General features: G+C 36.8%; 1 protein-coding gene across 1 annotated transcript in view; it reads right to left on the reverse strand.

Annotated features, from left to right (window-relative positions):
- Positions 1–1,454: 1,454 nt before the first annotated feature.
- Positions 1,455–20,312, reverse strand: part of LOC129745760 (peroxidase) — a 168,395-nt gene continuing 149,537 nt past the window's right edge. The window contains exons 2-6 of the mRNA XM_055739084.1: positions 17,358–17,563; positions 5,269–5,642; positions 3,134–3,884; positions 2,743–3,070; positions 1,455–2,677 (exon numbers count right to left, since the gene is read on the reverse strand). Of these exons, the coding sequence (XP_055595059.1) occupies positions 2,258–2,677; positions 2,743–3,070; positions 3,134–3,884; positions 5,269–5,642; positions 17,358–17,563 (2,079 nt within the window). The 3' untranslated portion in view covers positions 1,455–2,257. The remainder of the gene's footprint in view (positions 2,678–2,742; positions 3,071–3,133; positions 3,885–5,268; positions 5,643–17,357; positions 17,564–20,312) is intronic.

Here is a 20,312-nt window from a genome sequence, read left to right on the forward strand (position 1 = left end):
CACCAATATCTCAGAAACATTTATCAGTGTATATGGACGACCCCTGACCCTAAATTTGATAACTGTAATCGATTGCTCGTCTCTCAAAACACTCATGTGCAAATTTTCATCACAATCCAATGTAAAATAAAGCTAATATCGCAAAAACATTAATCAGTTAATATGGACGACCCCTTTTGCCGACCTCAAACCCTAAATTTGATATCTGTAATCGATTGCTCGTCTCTCGAAACACTCATGTGCAAATTTTCATCACAATCCGATGTATAAGAACGCCAATATCGCAAAAACATTAATCAGTGAATATGGACGACCCCTTTAGCCAACCCCTGACCCTAAATTTGATAACTGTAATCGATTGTTCGTCTCTCAAAGCACTCATGTGCAAATTTTCATCACAATCCGATGTATAATAACGCCAATATCGCAAAAACATTAATCAGTGGATATGGACGACCCCTTTTGCCGACCCCTACCCCTATATTTGACAACTGTAATCGATTGCTCGTCTTTCAAAACACTCATGTGCAAATTTTCATCACAATCCAGTGTATAATAACACCAATATCGCAAAAACATTTATCAGTGAATATGGACGACCCCTATGGCCGACCCCTGACCCTAAATTTGATAACTGTAATCGATTGCTCGTCTCTCAAAACACTCATGTGCAAATTTTCATCACAATCCGACGGAAAATAACGTCAATATCGTGAAAACAATATTTGTCTTGTATGGACGACCCCCTTCAGAAGGGGTCGTATAAAAATCTAAAAACATTTTTCATCATTCCTGGTCCTAATGAGCATCCATGCCAAATTTCAGATCTCTAGCTCTTAAGACGGCTGAGTCTATAGAGGACAAACAAACAAACAAACAAACAAACAAACAAACATACAGATAATTGCTTTTTATATATATAGATTAAGTGATTCTTGAATATTTTTTGTAAGTTATGTTATTTTGATGTATTTACAATAATTAAGTAGTTAATTATAAAATATTTGAAGGTTTTCTAGTTTCTGTAGTTTTTGTTTTTTTTATTACTTTTCTAATTTAAGAAATTGTGGAAACTTTTGGAATTTTATAATTTTTTGAAGGTTTTACATTTTTATATATTTTTTATTTTAGTAATTTTTTAAATTTTCATATTAAGTGTCATTTTCGTTATGATTGTGTTTTTGTAAATGTTGTTATTTTTTCATTGTAATCTCGGTAAAATACGTTATTTTGGAAGTTTTGGTTACTTTGTAATTTTTATAATTTGTAATTTTTTTAATGATTTGTTTTTGTTATTTTTGTTTTATATAATTTATAAAATTTTGAATTTCTTTTGTTTTCGGATTATTTAGTTGTTTTATGATTTTTTCTTGACCATTTCTGTTATATTTGTTTATTGATTCGTGAAAGCTTAAAGAATTTCGGAAATTTGTTAAATAAAAAAATCGCAACCATTCTTATAAATTACACTTTATTCGGCACAACAAAACGCGTAGTACAAGTTTACGGTTTCATTACCAACGTGTACTTGATTTTTTCTCTTCTTCATCTTCTTCTCTATATTTAAATAAGCCTAAACACAACATAGCACTACTACAATTAACTAGCATTTTACGGGGTAGGTATGTATGTAAATGTATTTTAATCAGGTGTTTGTGTTCTGTTTGTATCTGTTCATTCGTCAAATGTTTTGTTTCGGGGGCTTTTTGAACTATAACGATTTTGGATTGTTTTTTTTTCGTTTTAAATAAGGGATGATTGTCAACGGGTGCCTTTTTTTTTTGTTATTAACGGTAACTTTCATGTGAAGTTCATTATCTTTTTAGATTTAATTGTGTGTAGCACCGCGTTTCTGCTTCGTATAACAATTGCACTCACAATATCATATGGCAAACAAATATTCTATAGTGTATACTGGGAGGAAAAAAAACATATTGGTATTGATGATGAGTTGGGGGTCATGTTGAGCTTTTTAGGGAAGGAGTTTGCTGCGTAACACGTTCACAAAACAAGGGGATTATAATAATATAATAGGGGATAATTTCACTATCACACACAGAAATACTCTAAGAAAGAAAACATCGAAGGTATTTATACAAAGGAAAAACGATGGGGAGAGGGTTTCATAATCCGGGGCAGTGTTGCTGGTTTCACGGTGGCAATAACTAATTGGTGGTTGATGTTTTTTTTTGAGGGGAATTAGGAGGGGAAAAGGGATGGGGAAGGGTGGGTTTGGACTAGCCTACTAGTACCAGACTTATTTGTGAAGATTGTCGAAGTAGTGGAACGAGTGCAGGTGGTTGTCATAGGACAGATCCTTCCACAGGCTCAGATCGACTTCAGGGAGCTGTGAGCACGGTACGACCTGGTTGTGGGCCGATGGACGCCAGAAGGCCTTTGGCTGCATCGAGGTGACGTGGTTGCCGTTGTCGCAGAACAGACGAGCCATGCTGGCCTTGCGGATTTCGGCAAGCTGTTCCCGGGTGAAGGCGATGTCCTTATCTCCACGTTCGAAGAAGAATCGATCGGCCACACGGGTACGGTAGAACTGTTCGGTCAGGATGCACAGGAAGGTTGGACCGGCGAGGGCACCGTTGACGTGGGCTTCCAAGGAACCAGCGACAGTTAGATCAACGTCATCAATGCTGGCATACAGGGTTTGCAGTTTGGAGACGTCCTTAGGAAGAAATTGATAATTTGGTTAGATTCCGATGTTTAAAAGACTTCGTTTAAGAAACCTACCTGTGGCGAAATCAGATCCAGGAAGTCTTCCCAGGTGTTGGCACGCTTGAATCCGCAGAACTCACGGTAGTCGTTGTATCCGGCCAGACCATGGTCACGGTTACGCTGGATGTCGAAGGCACGCAGATCACCTCCGAAGGGACGTCCACGACGGAACAGGAAGTGCTTGATTTCGGCGTCGAAGTTGATGTCGGTCAGTTCCTCGGGCTGGGTAGCGAGACCGCGGGTCAGGAAGTCGTAGTTGTCTCCAGCTTCGATGATCGAGGGACGGTTGAACCAGTCGCTCAGACGCAGGGATCCAGTTGGCTTGCGGATTTCGGATACGAGGCTACAAGTTAAAAAAAAAAGTCGGTTACAGAGAAGTCTTCCAAGACAACGTATCCTAACTTACTCAAGTCGGCCTTCAATCTGAGAGTGGAAGTAACGGAAAGCGGCGGTAGCGTGGGAGTTCAGCACTGAGGGATCCTGCGATGGGTCGTAGTCGTTGATGTAGTCTCCACCCTTGACGTTGTAGATCAGACGGTTCTTCATCATGTTATCCTTGCCGAGGAAGATCGGGAGCCATTCGTAGTAGTTGATGTGCTGGAATTCGGCGATGTTGATACGGCGGGCTTCCTGGAACAGCAGCTCATCGTCCCAGTGGGGGTTGTACTTCTGCAGCTGGTCGGCGATGCGGTTGTGCTCACGGAGCAGGACGATCTGCATGATGGTCAGACCTGGGTTCTGATTGACACGGGAATCTCCGGCCAGGTAGCAGATTTCGTCGCGGGACACCAGATCACAATCGGTGGTGGCGTTGGGGCTGTTCGGTGGCCATTCGTAGCCGTCGCGTTCAACTGTGGCCATGCGACCTCCGGTGAAGGAACGAAGTCCGGCGTTCTGCTGATCGGAGTTACCATAGACCAGGGACAGATCCAACCAGGAGGTGACGGTAGTGAGCTGTTCAGCGGGCTGCGATGGGTGAGATGGGCTGCAAGGGTCCTCGCGGGTCGTCAGAGTACGAACGAAGTTGATACACTCGGTTCCGGTCTGGGAGTGAGCTGGATCGTGCTCCGGGACGATGATCGGATAACAGGTCGAATGGGCGTTGGCCTTACCGATAAGCTTACCATCGTCGGTACAACATCTGGTGGTGTGTTTCTCTGTAATTGGGCAGATGGAAGGTTATTCACGGGGAAGATTATAGGTTGATCCGTAACCTTGAAAGCCTGCGAGTGAAGAAGATGATGACGTGTGCCTAAAGCGCGACTCTATTTAGGTGAATACGGGCACATTGCTACGGTGTGGCTTGAATGTTCCGCTAGATTGTGGAGTGTGTTCAAGATCAACTACCTACTGAAGATGAAGGCTCATCAACGTTCCTTGATGATCGGGATTAGCTAGATTAACTTCGAATGATTGTAAGTTGTGACGATGATGAGACGCATTGTTACAAATGTTGACGAGGATTCTAGGAAACTTTGTTTAAGGACTTTTGAACGATGTACTTGCGGTTAAGGTCAGACGGTAGTTTTTTCGTCGTTTTGTGGAGGTTACTGCAGTTCAATCTTTTACCAAATATAACCGCAAAGTTCTGAAAACCGCGATATGGAAAGTTTACTGGGAAATTTGCAAATAAACGGAATATGACAATATTCTTAAGATAAACCAAATACAACATTCAAGGAATACAAAATGCTCGAAAAAAATTAGGAAGGGGAAATCTAACCGCTAAATTCCAGAAAAACAGCAAATTTAGAACTCTGCAAATATTAAATTCAGTTAATTTCGAATTAAACTGATTCAGAGTTTAGCAGATTCAGAATCTAGGAGATTCAGAATTTTGAAAATTCAAAATTAAAATTTAACCTGGTAGGATGGGGGTTTGGAAACTCGAGAATATGGAAATGTGTCTATGGGAAATGAAGTCGGAGTGCGGGTCAGACTTTTCTCAGCGTTTCTGAGCAATAATTGAAGTAATCTCAAATTCTTTTAGTCAATTCTTTATGACAGTCAGATTTCACTCAAACTGTCCTCCAATCAAGACCCTCTCAAGGTCCAACAATGGATGATAACCGTATGAAACGAACCCGCGGGATCTCTAAAACATCCAAATACCCCGGATATCACACGTGGCCTCTACCCTTCCACAGTACAACAAAAACTTTTGGTCAAGATTTCGGGTTACCATAGTACCGGAACCGACTACACAGGGCATCGAGTTGCCAGTTGGCATTTTCGGTCCCATTAACTTGGGTATTGGTCCCATTAATCGTCCCACCACAGTTGGGATTTCGGGATGCATAAAATGGTCGACCTACAAGAGAAAAAAAAAACGGAGGATTGGTGCACCTGTCAAATTGAGATCAATTCAAGTCCCACGTATCTTTGTAGTAGATGTTGTACCTAAAGGTGTGTTCGTTGTAGGTTTACCTTTTAAATCTGTTAGCATCAATGGAGTTTATTTGGGGGTTACTGACTGAAGCCTGCAAAGCGGGATTAGCAAGTGGTAGCCGAGGAAGTGCTACCGGAACGATCAATACTTACTGGATTGGGTACCACCGGCCTGGAGGGACATATCGTGAGTCATGATCTGGCCCCACTGCATATTACCGAGGGTGAACTGTGGATCAGGAACGTCCTGTTCTCCGAACACAACCAGGGAGATGAGGCGGGCATTCGGGAGATCCTGACCGGTGACCGAGGTAGTTGGAGTTGAGACGCCATCACCGTATTTGGGAGTCAGGAGACGACCGTACGGGCGATTCGGGGTTCCCCAGGCTGGGTTTTGGAGGTTGTTGCAGGAACCGTCGAAGGTCCGGTAGCGGGACTTGGTGCATACTGGAGGAGCCGGGCACTGGGTGGCCTGGCTGTAGGCGCTGAGGAACGGAACGGTGTACTTGGTTTTTCCGATCAGAGGCCTGCAAATGATTGATATGATATAGCCGGTTAGTCGGGCAGTCAGTCGTCAGTCGTTATTTATATCAAATGGGGTGTGTTCAAATCGTGTTGATCTTGATTGGCAGCGGCTCAGTTGGCAAGGCAAAATGAATCAAGTTCAGATTTGTTGTTAACTTTGACTGGATACAAGCTTTGAGTCGCTTGTAGATGTCAATCCGAATCATATCAATTGGAGAATTGCATTGTCATCTGATGTTGGGTGTGGAAAAGTTAAAAAGGTTGATTTTATTGATAATCACCTCTTTAATCTGGATTCAATTCATAAATAGTATTTTGAATCTGGACTCATATCTGCGGAATATTTTAATAATTGAAAACGATGCACATAATTTCTATCTGACAATACACGACTAACGTCGACTTATGACAAATAACGCTGAATCACTTATCATTGAAATTTAAATCAAATATTTAATAAAAGTCGGAGACAAATGAGACAAAATTCAGCAAATATGAGGTATAAATTAAACCAGATTGGGGTTTAAAGTAAGGCCAAAATAACATAATGGGATACTAAATTAAGGCTAAATTTAACAAAGATAACATGAAACAAAACTTTGTTCGAAATGCCACGGAAATGATACAACAATAAGTCAAAATCTAATAAAAACATTTTTTCAAAAGGAGAAGTGATTCGAATTAAGCAAAAAAAAAACGAAATTTGAAAATTTCAGAAAAATGAGTCAAAAATGAATTACTAAAATGCTATACTGGGGAGTCTCAATGGATTAGAGAAATATTTCATATTTATCTAAAAAAAAATAGTGTAATTATAAAAGACCCTCTCGATTTTGATACGGTTTAATTTGTGCACGGTTCGATTTTGAGCACGGTTGTTAGAACACAAGGTGGTCAGCAAGTTTCCATTTTCAATTTCCCGGTTTTCCCGGTTTTTCGATTGACATTTTATGATCCTCCCAGTTTTAAAATACACCAATGAATATGTTTATCAGGGTTTTATTTAATCAAAATAAGATTTTTTTTAATGATAAACGTAAAAGTGTCGATGACTTTAAATTTTTAGATATTCGAACTTCAAATTCAAAGGTTATTTAGATAACGATGTTGTTTTTTGGGATTTCAACAGAAAATAGTTTAGCAGGTTTAAAGGCAAAGGAAAATAATTGAGGCCCCTATGATCAGAAGAATGATGTGCCAAAATTATCAATTTCAAGTTAAGTACTTATACCAATCGATTCTTCATATCAAAATCTATATCTGGTGCTTAACTTATATTTTTATGTTATTTTGTCAACACTTTTCGATTGAATTAAAACGATTATGTTACAATTAAAAATTAGTTTATCGCGAATTTCGGGTGAATTACGGATCTATACTTATACCAAAACTTGAATTAAAGTTTGGATTATGATTCAAATTTTTAATTTTGGTTACAGAATCCTCTGAATCTTATTCCTCCTAAGTATTCGGAAGTTTTGTTTCGATTCTCGTCTTAATGGTGAAGGTTTTGAACTGTATAATTTTAATTTTTTTAGAGCTCGAGTTCTGGGTACTTGATTCTGGACATGGCACGTTAACACATTGCGGATCAAATTCGAGATAGGTATCTCGGTTTTTCGCTCGCCGCAAGTGTGCTACGCTTAAAAGCATAATTCAAAAGTTCTTTATTTTATCATCAAACTCACTTCGACAAAATTGAACAAAACACTTGCTGTAACTCCAAACAGGTAAATTTGTGAATTCTGTTCAATGTTTTCTAAGATAAAGAGTTTTTCTCGGCTATGATTCTTTCGCGATCCCCAAGGTGTCAATCAAGGTTGCCGGAATTTTTTTTTTGCGAAATAATATTCTGAACTTATTTCTGTGTTTAAACCCGAAAATTCTGTGATAGTTATCCATTAGTTTTATGGAAAAGTCATGACAAATTGGTTATTTTCTACAGTTTGCCTAGAAAAATCAATTTAACTTTGTAACTGAAAAACTCTGTGAATTCTGTAAAAATTTCAAAAAGTCTGTTTTCTGTGATGTAAATTTGCTCAAAATTTGTAAAATTATAGATTTTTCTGTAATTTCGGCCACTTTGGTGTAAACACGAATTTTGAGTCTTAATTTACAATCCAACCAGAAAAAAATGCAGGTATATCGTAATTCGAATTTGAAGTATGGTGATGATAAAAATGTGTACTGAATATTGTAATTTTTGATAAATTGTTCTTTTCATTACCTTAATTCAAATCAGTCAAAGTAAGGAAAATTCACAAAAAAATCTCTAAAAATTTTGGAACTGGAACACTTCAGAGAACTAAAATGTATGCGCTGAGCTAAAAAGTAACAATTTTTCTATAAATTTCCAATCTTTCCCACATTTTTTCTGTGAAATTTAGATTCTGATTTTAAACCGCTTTCAACAGGTTTATTTGGGGAAAAAATGATCCATAAATAATTGTCCAGGTTCTGATTTGAAACTACAGGTTTTTCCCGGTTTTCTCGGTCCCATTTTAAATTCCCGGTTTTCCCGGATTTCCCGGTTTGCTGACCACCCTGTAGAATACAACAACAATAACAACGATTGAGAAAATGGAAGACAGTTCTTCGAAAATTACATAAATCAGTAAAATTCTATAAAATTATAAAACAAACAAAAGCCAAAGACTCATGACAAATGATTAAAATTTCAAAAAAAAAAATTAATTTAAAAAATGACAAGAAGTTGTCAAACTGACGAAAAATGACGATAATGATAATAACATCGATTTTGTTCAACCTTCCAAAGATGTTCGAGCCAATAAAACCCGAAGCGCACATTTAATTCATTTCTTCTTTTGTCACCCTCCTCCTCAAAACTTTCGAAAAATGCGAAAGGGGAAATAAATACAGTTTTAAGAATTTTATAAAAAAATCAATTAATCAAAATTTTTCAATCTTTTGTTTAAAACCAAAGGGTAAGCTTTATTGAATTTACAGGACAGTAAAACTTCTATAGTTGAGGTGTGCGTAATGTAAGGTTGCCAGAATTTTTTCAGCACGTATCCGGGTCGGACAAATACGGACAATTTTATCTAAAAACCTGGGAAAATCTGGAACAATTTTGATTTCGAAATTGTCGACCAAAAAAATCGAGAAATTTTTTTTTTCATTAAAATTGGTCAGCAGAATTTAAATTGTACTTTGAGCATCCAAAAAACCTCTTACGATTATTTTTTATAACACTTGCTCAAAAAATTTGGACTTGGATACATTAATAAAGAATAATAGACCTAATTTATTGTTGTATGATTTTGCAAATAAAATGAATAAATCCAGGCAAAATCTGAGCTATTTCCAATGAAATCCGGGATATTGGGCCAGATTTTTTTTTTCATTTAGCTGTAAATATTTGATGAACTTTACGACGCTTTTTTTTAAATTTTATTTCAATACTAATTTCGTAACATTCGTAACAGCTCCAGATTTTCACTTAGAATCCAAACTCAACGTCGCGTCGATTCGAGCCTAAAATTTTATTGTCCCTGGTTAAGAGTCTCAGTGTGCCGTTAAAGTCACCTTTTGTACTAGGATTTTGGGGTGGGAGTCAGAATTTTTGGTGGCGCATCGAATTCGGAGTCATGACGAACCAAATTTATATCCTGCAAAACGCAGGCCGGTCAAATATTAAAGAGCACAATAAACAGGCTTACTGTCTTCACATGTGACCGTTTGAAATGTGTGAATGTAAATTCATATTGTTTGATTGATATATTATATTTGAATTTTTAAATTGCGCATTATTTTAAAAGAAATTGAAAAAAAATCGGACCAGAGAAAAATGAAACTATAATTCCCTGAATCTCGAGAAAGAAACCCGTTTCGAGCCCACAGGAATATTTCCGAGCTCCCTGGTAAATAACACAAAAATTCCAAAAGTTGAAAAAGCTATAACCAACTGTAGAAAATTCTATAATATTGGGTATTCGAGATTATTTTTTCAAATTTTCTCGAATTCTCGGTTTAGTGCAATTTAGATTGTATGCAATTTTAAGCTGTTATCAAATTTGTTCCAATTTATTGAAAAATTAAGTTTTATTTTTTTTTCTAATTATTACTCCATTTGTGATGTCTTAACTTCAAAAGTGACAGAAGAAGGACTTCAAATTTGTTCCGGCCTAAGATTTTACGAGATAAATAGAATTTAAGCGTACTCTGCTTTGACATTAATTGCTAGGATGATCCGACATTCTTGTCAGATTCAATCATTCATACAGGATTTTAAAATTCTCGATTTTCATGCAAGTTTCGCAAAAGATGTTTTTAAAATCATTGGTTTGACCAATTTTTATCGTTAAACTAATTCCCCCATATCTCCTGCAAAATGAAAATACAATGTAAGGTAAAGGAGCCATGTAGGAAATGGTTGAATGTTAAAAGCTGTATTTCCATTTTATTATGCTTTCAAGGTTTGAATCCTTCTGTTCCTTCTATTTTCGATCGAATGAAAGATTGAAAAGTGTTAAAATATAACTTTATTCGGCTTCCAATTTCGAAGGGCAAAAATAAACGTGAATAGTTCAATTGGTTCGTAATGTAATTATTCTATCACCCAAAAAAGAGATTCAACTATTTCAACGCCGATCGGAGTATTCTATGTGCCGAAAATGCGTTGAAATGTGCATAGCGCCAATAATGATATGATTGCTTTTCCGTTACTGGCATAAAGACCCGAGTGCTCGGGTAAAATGATGCAGGACCACTACCAACAAACATCCAATAATGGGAAAGGGATTTGGAAACGAGAAACTGCTTTTAGCTTTCCCATTGCCTGCTTACATACACACGCACGCTTACAGCCGAGCAGCTTGGTCGCGGTTGTTTGCCGGTGGTTTGAAACAAAATAGGGTAAGTGTACCTAAGACAACGGCTTAAGGAAGCTTTTTTCATTAATTCAATAGAATTGCCTTGCATGTTGATTTGAAACTGATATTTATTCATTAAACTTTATTTCGAATACTGTTTTATGAAACTATGTAGGGAATAGATCAATCCATTACGTATTACGTACTTTTGAGTCAATTAATGATTTGTTTTTCTCATTCAAGTTCCTCCATTGTCGTACCAGGTCCCTAATTCCGTCGTACAAGGAGACCGGAATTGTCTCAATTTATTCCACCCTCTTCAGAAATACATTTAAAATTTTGCGGTTGCGGTTCATGCAATTAGCATCAGCTTACATCGAACGGATCAACCGCGCAGGATAACAGCAGAAGTTCTCTCGAGTAACCAGTCGCAATAAGCTATGAAACTAGGATAGCTTTATTCTAAACAGGTCTACCATTGCTTGGCTAATGCATCTGCAGGCAGCAAAATATTATATCTTCCATTCAATTCTACCGAAATTGTCTCAAACTATTCCTCCCTCATGAGGGATAGATTTGAAATTTTGCGGTTGCGGTTCATACAAATGCGATTATTTACTTCGCACGGATCAACCGCGCAGGATAACTGCAAAGTTCGAATAAGATCTCAGTCGCAATAAAATGGACTTGCCAAGAAATCCCAAGGTAGCGTTATTGTATCTAGGTATCATTGCTTGGCTAAGGCAATTGCATGCAGCACAATATTAGACCTTACAAATTGAATCCACCCTGCCAATGTATTTTGTACCAACACACTCTCCAACGGACTGGGCTGCCATGATCCAGGATTTGTCTGTTAAATAAAATTTTATAACATTCAAACAGACATTTTTCACAAATTACATGGCCCAAATTTACAAAGTAACTGCATATATTTAAAGAACATCAACATTTTTAATAGACGCAATGAGACTGAACTGAGACTGAGACTCTCTACGCAATGAGACTGAATAGTAAGACATTTGAGGAGAGGCAGAATCACACTTGAGTTTTGTCAACATGTGTTTTCTTATACATGTGGGAACCCTGGCGAAGGATATCGACACAAAGCAACTCCACGTTGATGGGTGTAATGCGCATTAGACTGGTTCAGCTCATCTATTCAAGTTTTATTTGCGAGCGATAAAAGTTTTTGCAAAAATGTTTTTTTTTTCGGAAATTGACGCTTCAATATTCTAACATTTTGTTGTTTGGGTTCAAATTTTTGGGAAATGACGTAGAGTAATCCAACTGAAATTAAACTTTTCGATTTTTTTCATTCAAATTGTAATATGTCAAAAACGACATCTTTTGTTGAAAATTCACTGAGAATTTATAAAAATGCAGCAAACATGAGTCATGTATTAAAACTTATATGGTAGAAATCAGAATATAAGCGGGTTTGATTTTGTTGAATTTTAAACGACTATATGTACAAAAAATCATATCTACCGATTTTTATCCAAACTTGTATTGAGATCCAAACCAGAGACTCATGAACTCTTATTTCAAAGTTAAAATGATCCGTTCATCCAAATTCTCTTGTCATTTTGACCTTCAACGGGAATTTTTTTCATCGTTTTTCCATGCATCGTAAAGATTCAATAAAAATCCAGGTTTTCGGTCCAGGAATTGAAATTTTTTCCTCGAGTTGATCCCCATTTAGAGAATTTCTGAAAACTGGAGAAGTTTTAGTTTTAGTTTTCAAGGATCTCTCAGTGACCATTCAGTAGAGCAAAGCGTTTGGTCGTATGTGCGATATTGCAGTTTGAATGCAAGAAGCTTAAAAAGTCTAATTTTCAAATAATTGATGTATCTCAAGTTTCAAACACTTGAGAAAGGTTTAGTGTCATCAGATAATACAACCAAAAATAATATAATATTAAAATATGAAATAATTTTGAAGAAACAATTTCATTGGAGTTGATCGTTAGAAATGTGTAAAGTTGGAGATATTCTTGCGTGCACTCAAACGTTTATTAAATTATGCACGATACTGTTAGTAAATAATTTCTAAAACACCAACCACTAAGCTAAAAAATCCATCAATTCTTTGTTCATTTGAAACCATGCATTATAAGCAATGCTGAATACATTCAAGTAATTTATCAATATAAATAAACTTTTTGCACTTATCTCCCAGCGCATCAAGTTCCTAGCTTCAAAGTAAACAAAATTACTGTATTGTGTTGTGATTACTTGGAAATCCATTATGTTCATTCTCTATGAGTCCGACTGTGTTCAGCAAAAAATAGTAAAAATGAACCGGTCTAATTCCAATTCTTGCAAAACGGTTTCCTATTCCTGTCGCAAAATTACGACGAATTATGGGGCCCGAGCGATTCGATTTCAATCGAATATTGACAAATTTATATAGTTCAGCTTAGTTTGAAATCATTTTTCTAATTTTATTTCAACACTTTTCTGTCGAATTTTATGATTCTGATCGTTATATGCATTGACAGGAAGCGATAAAATAAAGAAACACGTTGGGGGGATCACTAAGTTCGTTTTACAATATGGCGGAGTGCATCAATAATTCAATTCACTTCGCGATTTCAATATCAAATAAATTAAGAAATAGTTTTAAAAGTGACAAATTTGTGATAGAAAATAAATTCACAAGCTTAAGTTTATCATGTGAAGTAGCCAATTAAAGTGGAAAGTGATTTTTCGGCTCTAAAACATGCATTCTTGAATTGCGACGAATCAGAGGGATACGACGGAGGAGGGTACACCTACCCTAGATGTTTTTTCTCTGCAGTTTTGCTGATGCCAGTACATACACACGCACAGCATTGACCGAGCGAACTAATTCATTCGGGTATAGCCTCGCCCCGCCGGCTGCTTGGCATTTGTTTCCATCCTCCTTTATCTTGTGATGGGATCAGCGATGCCACACATACCGATTTTCCGGTATTTATACCGATTTTTGAGCAAAATTTTGACCAAGAATCGGTATATACCGATTACCGATTTTTGGCAAAACATACCGATTTCATACCGATTTTTAAGATTTCAGCTCAAAATTCATTCCACTTCAACATTCCCACTTCATTCAAGCTATCCTCGAAAAGGTCCTTTAGAAAGAAGACAATACTCGGTAGCTAGCGTGGCGTAACTTTGATCTGTACAACTTTTAAAGTATACTGCAAAGATCTCCACGGCTCACTCTCATAATTCGTTCAGTTGTTCGCGCTGTTTTGTTCCTTTGTTCTATCAAATGATGCACTATTATGGAACTCAACCTAAAGGCAATGGACTAAGCTCTAGGCTGATATTTGATCTTCTGCGACTGCCAATAGAAGTTTCTAAAGATCAATCTCAATTGACGATCGCATCAATGTTCTCGTCTCGTGAGATGCTAACTTTTCAAGGAATCCTTGTTCAACTCGTCGCCAGATGGGGTATGTCGAGAATTGAAGTGGAATCAGATACACAGTATGTCATATCATCGGTATAATCTTCAATCCTTCTGCACCTTGTTAGCCAAATAAATGATATCATAAGTACCTAACTGCAGACAAACGCCAGACAAAATGGGTACTTTCAGTTATAGTAAAACTATGTGTATCAAATCTTTTTCGGAAGAACACCTTCTTTTAGATCACATTGGCGAAAATCCATAAATAAACGAAGAACATCAACTTGGGCCCATATTTACCTCGAACGTCAAAAAGCCATTGGATTTGTAAGTGTTTACTAAATGGAAATTTCTTTTAGGTTGACCTTGTTCTACTGCCTTATCGAATTTATCAAATTTACATCCCACTTAAGCCAAACATCAATTAAAGTCTCAAGTTTTTACTTAATTTATATGCCTAAACAACGTGTAACCTGAAAGTGCTCGCCATGCCCCTATTTTTCTTATCAAACGGTAACTTTAAAAAAAATTATGTTATGAGTTATGAGTACTGTTAAAAAATTATTTATTTCGGATTTTCTGCTGAATTTTCATTTGTGAATTTTGCTTTCGTCAGCAAAAGCAGATAGATTAAAATTTTTAAAAAAGTTGTACAAGTCATAACAAACATAAAGTTGTTAAAATTTCAAAACTGTCATTTTGGGTAAACTAGTGTTACCTAGAACTAAGTTACAAAGAAAATGCAATACACCAAGGTTCTTTTTTTACAGGGTTTTTTTTACACGGTTTTCGGGAATAAACACGGTTTTTTTTACGCGGTACGTATATCAGTGTAAAAAAAAACCTTTCTGTAATAAAGCATGGATCACTACAAATCTGGACGCATTAAAACCGGTCTATCTCGGAGCTATATAAACGAAATAAAAATGGTTTGTACTTGAAATGTAGGGTTTTTATTGCACTTTAAAGGAAAAATAATAAAAAAATTATTCCGATGTTGTTTTGATGAATTTTCGAACTTTTGGTTGAGTATCACTTATTATAGTTTGAACACCCTATTCGTTGACCTCAGCGGCCATTTTGTTCCACAATCTCTTCATCTCTGTTGCTTCCCGAGTCGTCCTACCATTCTTCTTCATCTTCTGCTTGACAATTGCCTAAAATTTTTCGATAGAGCGGAATTGAGGGCAGTTGGGTGGGTTGATGTCCTTTTCGACAAAATCCACCCGTTGGCCCATTACCACTGTAGAACCTCCTAGCTGTAGTGGCAGCTTGCCAAATCTGGCGAAAACTTAACTAGTTCTTTGTGAGATCTAATGTAGATCTAATGGTCTTGTTTTTCACAAAAACCGGAATTTTTCGTCCGCAGCTGCAAATACCTTGCCAGATCAAACACTTTCTTGCAAACTTATCAGCAAAAACGAATTTGAAGTTGCCGGGGACATCACCATGACCAGTGCAGTGCACCACAGCAGTGGCTTTACATAATTTTTGGCCAGAAAGCTGCCCAAAATCCATCTTCACGTACGTTTCGTCATCCATGAGGATGCATCCGTCGAACTTCGTTGGAATCTTCTTGTATAACTTGCGGGTACGTCCTTTGGCTACTAAATTCTGCTTCAATGTCTGGTTTGGTTGCTTATTGGTCCGATAGGATCGTATTCCTTCGCGTAGACGGATTCTGCTGACGGTGCACCGGTCGGCGTTGAATTTCTTGGCAATGTCATAGTCCGACTACCCTGTGTTTTCCTTGATCGTTCTCAACACCTTCAAATGCAGTTTCCGATCCTTAATTCCACTATGACGCTTGGTATGAACCTGCCGATCTATAGTACGCATCTCACGGAACCCTTTAGAACGCTACACACGGTTGATTTGACAATTTTTAACGATTTCGCGATTTTTGAACCCGACCACGTCGGGTTTTTGACGTGGGTGTTCAAAATTTATTTTCATCTCGCGGCTTCCATCACGTGTAACTTTTTTGAAACAAAACGAATCGTAATGAAATTTTCAGCACTGGTAGAAGAAACATTTCTCTACAAAGTGCTGCCAAAACATTCCAGATTCGACAACTAGGAGCACTATGGTAAAACAAATAGTGCGTCCAGATTTGTAGTGATCCATGCTTTATATGCTAAAACACATTTAGTCAGCTAGTTTTGAACTAAAAATACAAAATTCATAAGAGTTCTTAGACTTGCTGTTTATTGCAAGCTTCTATTTAAAGAAAAATATGTTAGAAAATTGAAAATGTAAGCATTTTTGAATATCCACCTCAAATACCGATTTTCATACCGATTTTTAGGATTTACATACCGATAAAAGATTTTTTAGGGTTTCAAAATACCGATAGAAATGTGGCATCACTGGATGGGATAGAGAGGGACATGAAAACGTTTCTATTTTGTTTTCCTCAGTCACACGCAATGCGGTTGCATTGGGAGATTAATGACAGCGGTCTCAAATCGAATCAACGCCGCTGGCGTTCACATCTCATGCCAATGACGTTGAAAAGTTGAAAACTCATGATTGGAGTAATGGCTGAATTTAAGGTGTATATAGTTGTTCGAATTCTTTATAGTCATCTCAGTTTGCAGCACAAGCTTTTTGCACACAAAAGGATAACATTTTCGACCACTTTAGAGACCGCTGTCAGAATAATTACGAAAATACTTTAAAAACTTGAATATTTTACTTAACTACTCAAAATTGTTTTAATACTTTAGCCACTTACAATTTCACGGAAGCTCTTCAGAAAGTGCGTCGGCAGCAACGATAATCATATGGCAGTTTTGATAGAATCTCACAGGACATAATTTTACCCTTGCCGAGAAAAATGTTACAAAGCAATTCAAATTTAGCTTATTTCAAAGAATGATATAGACATATAGATCAAGTTGACAGTTTCACTGAGCTATTTAACACATTGCGGACCAAATACAAAAAATCTAGTTTTCTCGCTTGCCGCGAATCTGCTGCTCTTAGAAACATCACTCAAATGTTATACATTTTTATCAAGAAACTTTATTCTACAAAACTGAATCCAACACTGACAGATTCGATAATTGGAAGATACTAAATTGGTTAAATTTGGTCTAGCTAGTTTCGAGATACAGAATGCCGATTTGCGGTGTTTCTCGGTTAAGATGTACTAATAATGTTTTTTTTAATAAATAGTAGACAGTCTATTATAGACTTTTTTCATGAGAATTTTTACTGCTAACGATTTCAAGAATTTCATAAATATTAGTTTGTGCATTTTATATTTCCTCAGGTTTTCCTCGACGCCTAGAACTTTCCCTTCCAATCGCTCAACCGAGGTGATCTTCAACAATTCTTCAACAATTTGGCCTTGCCAAATCGATCACCCATAAATCAATGAACGCATGCGATTGACAGCTACATACAGAGCATTCACCACATTGCGTACAACGATCATGAACTTGACAGTAAAGCTTAAGTATTTAGATATCACTTACTCATAGTGCGGGGCGCTCGAGTGCACGATATGGGCCGGCGACGAGTAGAGGCTGCTGCTGCCGCTGGATTTGTGGATCACCCGGGCCGCCGAAGGTTGCTCGTGGTGGATCACGCTGTAGGATGTGGCCACATTAACGGCACCAACGTTCGACGATGGAACTAGAAGGGCTAGCACTGCTGCCGTTGCGATCACGAACAGCTTCATCTGCAAGAAGAAAACGGAAACGGAAAACACCTGTTAGTGCGTGTTGGATTGGATGAACAAAACGCTGAACATGCGTTTGATTACTAATTATTCGGAAACTATTATCGGAGACATGGGTTGATGGGTACCTAATGATCATCTAAACTCGAATGGTATTGTTTCGGCTTATGCATCGCTAATGATTGTATTGATCAAAATAAGTCAAGCGTTCTAAGTCGAAGTGTATGTCGAACAAACATTAGCGAGGCATGTGTTTACATTATTAGAATAGGCTTTCAGTTATCCTTTGGTATGTTAAATATAGTCCTAAGGCAGCTAATGAATTTGCGATTTAATGAACTTCTGTCAAGGTTGATCCGGTTGAACTAACACAACCGGCACCCAGCCACTTAGGGAAAATGGACTATCGCCAAGCATGCGGAAAGTCATTCTGTCAGTAAAAATACACATGTTGACAATTCTTTCTCTGTGTGATTGTAGAATGAGTAGAATATAGGGTAGAAAAAGGTTTGCTTGTTTTTGCGTATACTTCTGGTGACGTTTTAAACATTGCGCTTTCACAGAATACGTAAGTTTAATCATTCCACGCATGAGAGCGCGTCATTCAGATAAATTGAGAGGGTGAGAAATATTGGTTTTTGTCTATCTATGGTAGAGCTTAAAGCCAAGCCAATGACCATAAAACGTAATGGATTGTATGAGACTAATTCGTTTTCCACCGGATGTCTAACGCATGGTTAGCGTTCACCTCGAGAGGTGTAATTTCTCGATTAAGCTTAGTTAGTGCGCTGAGAACACTTATCACACGGACTTGTGTTCGAGCACAATCGTGGATCAATGTTAAGAGCGATTTGTTGTGTTTGAAGAATTAACAGACCCGTGGGTATTAAAAATGATACGAGTGAACGGTTTCGTGCGGCAAAGGCCATTCTTGGGAGATGTGGTGGGTTCGAATGCAGTCATGAGGCGGTGACGTGCTTGATCTTACAACGTTTCTCAGAGTTTTTTTTTGTCTTCTACAATTCATTCGTTCTCATAGTCGGGAAGTAAGAATTTGAATCAATGCACCGGAGCCAAGATGAAGAAAAGGGGCAGCGGGGGATTTGTTTTGATTCATTATTCATAGCGCTGACAGAACGCTGAGCGCTTGGGAAGTTGTCTTTGCGCGCCAACGTCAAGCCGTGTACCTACTTGTTTATTTATGCAAGGGGGCACGCGAGTTCAGAATTCATTAAAACTATGCTCACTACTGGCAGATGTGATGATAATATTGGAAGTTGTGTGGGATGGTTAGTTGAATTGTGGGGAGCTACTACAGTGCCCCAATTGAATTATAAATTTGCGTCCCCTACAACCAGATCGTTTAGGGTCAGATTGGAGCAAACGTTAGCGTGATAGGTTCAACTGGCAAGCGACAAGGCAGTTGTTTTTTGTCGTGATTTTCAATGATATTTTCTTTATACAAGTCCAGAACATGAGAAGATTCCTTTTTTTTAAATATTGAACCAGTTCAATGAGACTGAAGATCATGAGATAAAAAACAGTAAAGTTTTGAATAAATTTATAATATGGGAAACTATAAAAGTGTTTAAAAAAACTTTTAAGTTTTCAAGACTTAAAATACCAATCACTTAAACCCAATCTGATAGTTTTTGCCGAATAGATGTGGCGATGTAATTATGCACAATTTGGAGCCGATTTTGAGACAAATTTATTTATTTATTTTTATTTATTCGTGGCAACTTTGAGCGTTTAAACTTCATAATATTAAAAGTTTTAACATCTTTGATATAATATTGAGACGATTTTTTTTTAATTTTTTCAAAAAACTTTTAAAAGTTTGAAGACAGTTTTAAAAAAAATGTTCAACACATTTTTTGGAAAAAATTAAAGACAATTTTGAGACCAGGAAAAGTTTCACTGACTGAATGTTTGAGTCAAGACCCATCTCTGGGTCACAGTTTTTTACTTCTAAAATTTTTGAGACTTCTAAAACACTTTTTATTCAAATTTGAGCCACTTTTCGGCAATTTTCAAGTAAATTGTTCGAACAAATTTGATATTTTTAAAACCCATTTATACTCAATTTAGAAATAACTTGTCAAGTAGTTTGTGAAAATTTTGGTGCAAAATTTTCAGATAAATGTTTGTCACTTTTGAAAAATGTTCAATTTATAAGACAACTATTTTGAATTTATTTAGAGATAATTTCGAAACAATTTAAGAATCTTATAATGTCGAAATCTAAAAAAGTGTTAATGACTCTTAAGTTTTCAAAACTTACAATACCAGTCACTTAAATCCGATTTGATAATGTTTACCGAACACTAGGCAATTTTAGTACAATTTGGAGCCGATTTTGAGACAAATTAGTGGAAATTTTAAGTTTCTAAATAATATTTGAAGTATCAACATCTTTGATATGATTTCGAGACGATTTTTTTTAACTTTTAAAAATTTAACGTTTTTAAAACATGTTTGAGAATATTTTTGAAAAAATTGAAGACAATTATGAGATAATTTTGGAACAATTTTTAACGCAATTTTATATTATTTTGTTCAATCTTTGAAACAACTTTTTTTGTGGAGAAATGAATCCAATTGTGTAAGGAAAAGGGAATATATTAGAAGATAATTTATGTTGAACATGCGAATAAAACTCGCCTTATCTCCCGGTAGGACTTAAACCAACCCCTGAAATTCACAGTTGGATTCATTTCTCCACAAAAGAAAGTTTCACTGACTGATT

The sequence above is a fragment of the Uranotaenia lowii genome, chromosome 2 (genome assembly GCF_029784155.1).
Source record: "Uranotaenia lowii strain MFRU-FL chromosome 2, ASM2978415v1, whole genome shotgun sequence".
Taxonomy (NCBI): Eukaryota; Metazoa; Arthropoda; class Insecta; order Diptera; family Culicidae; genus Uranotaenia; species Uranotaenia lowii.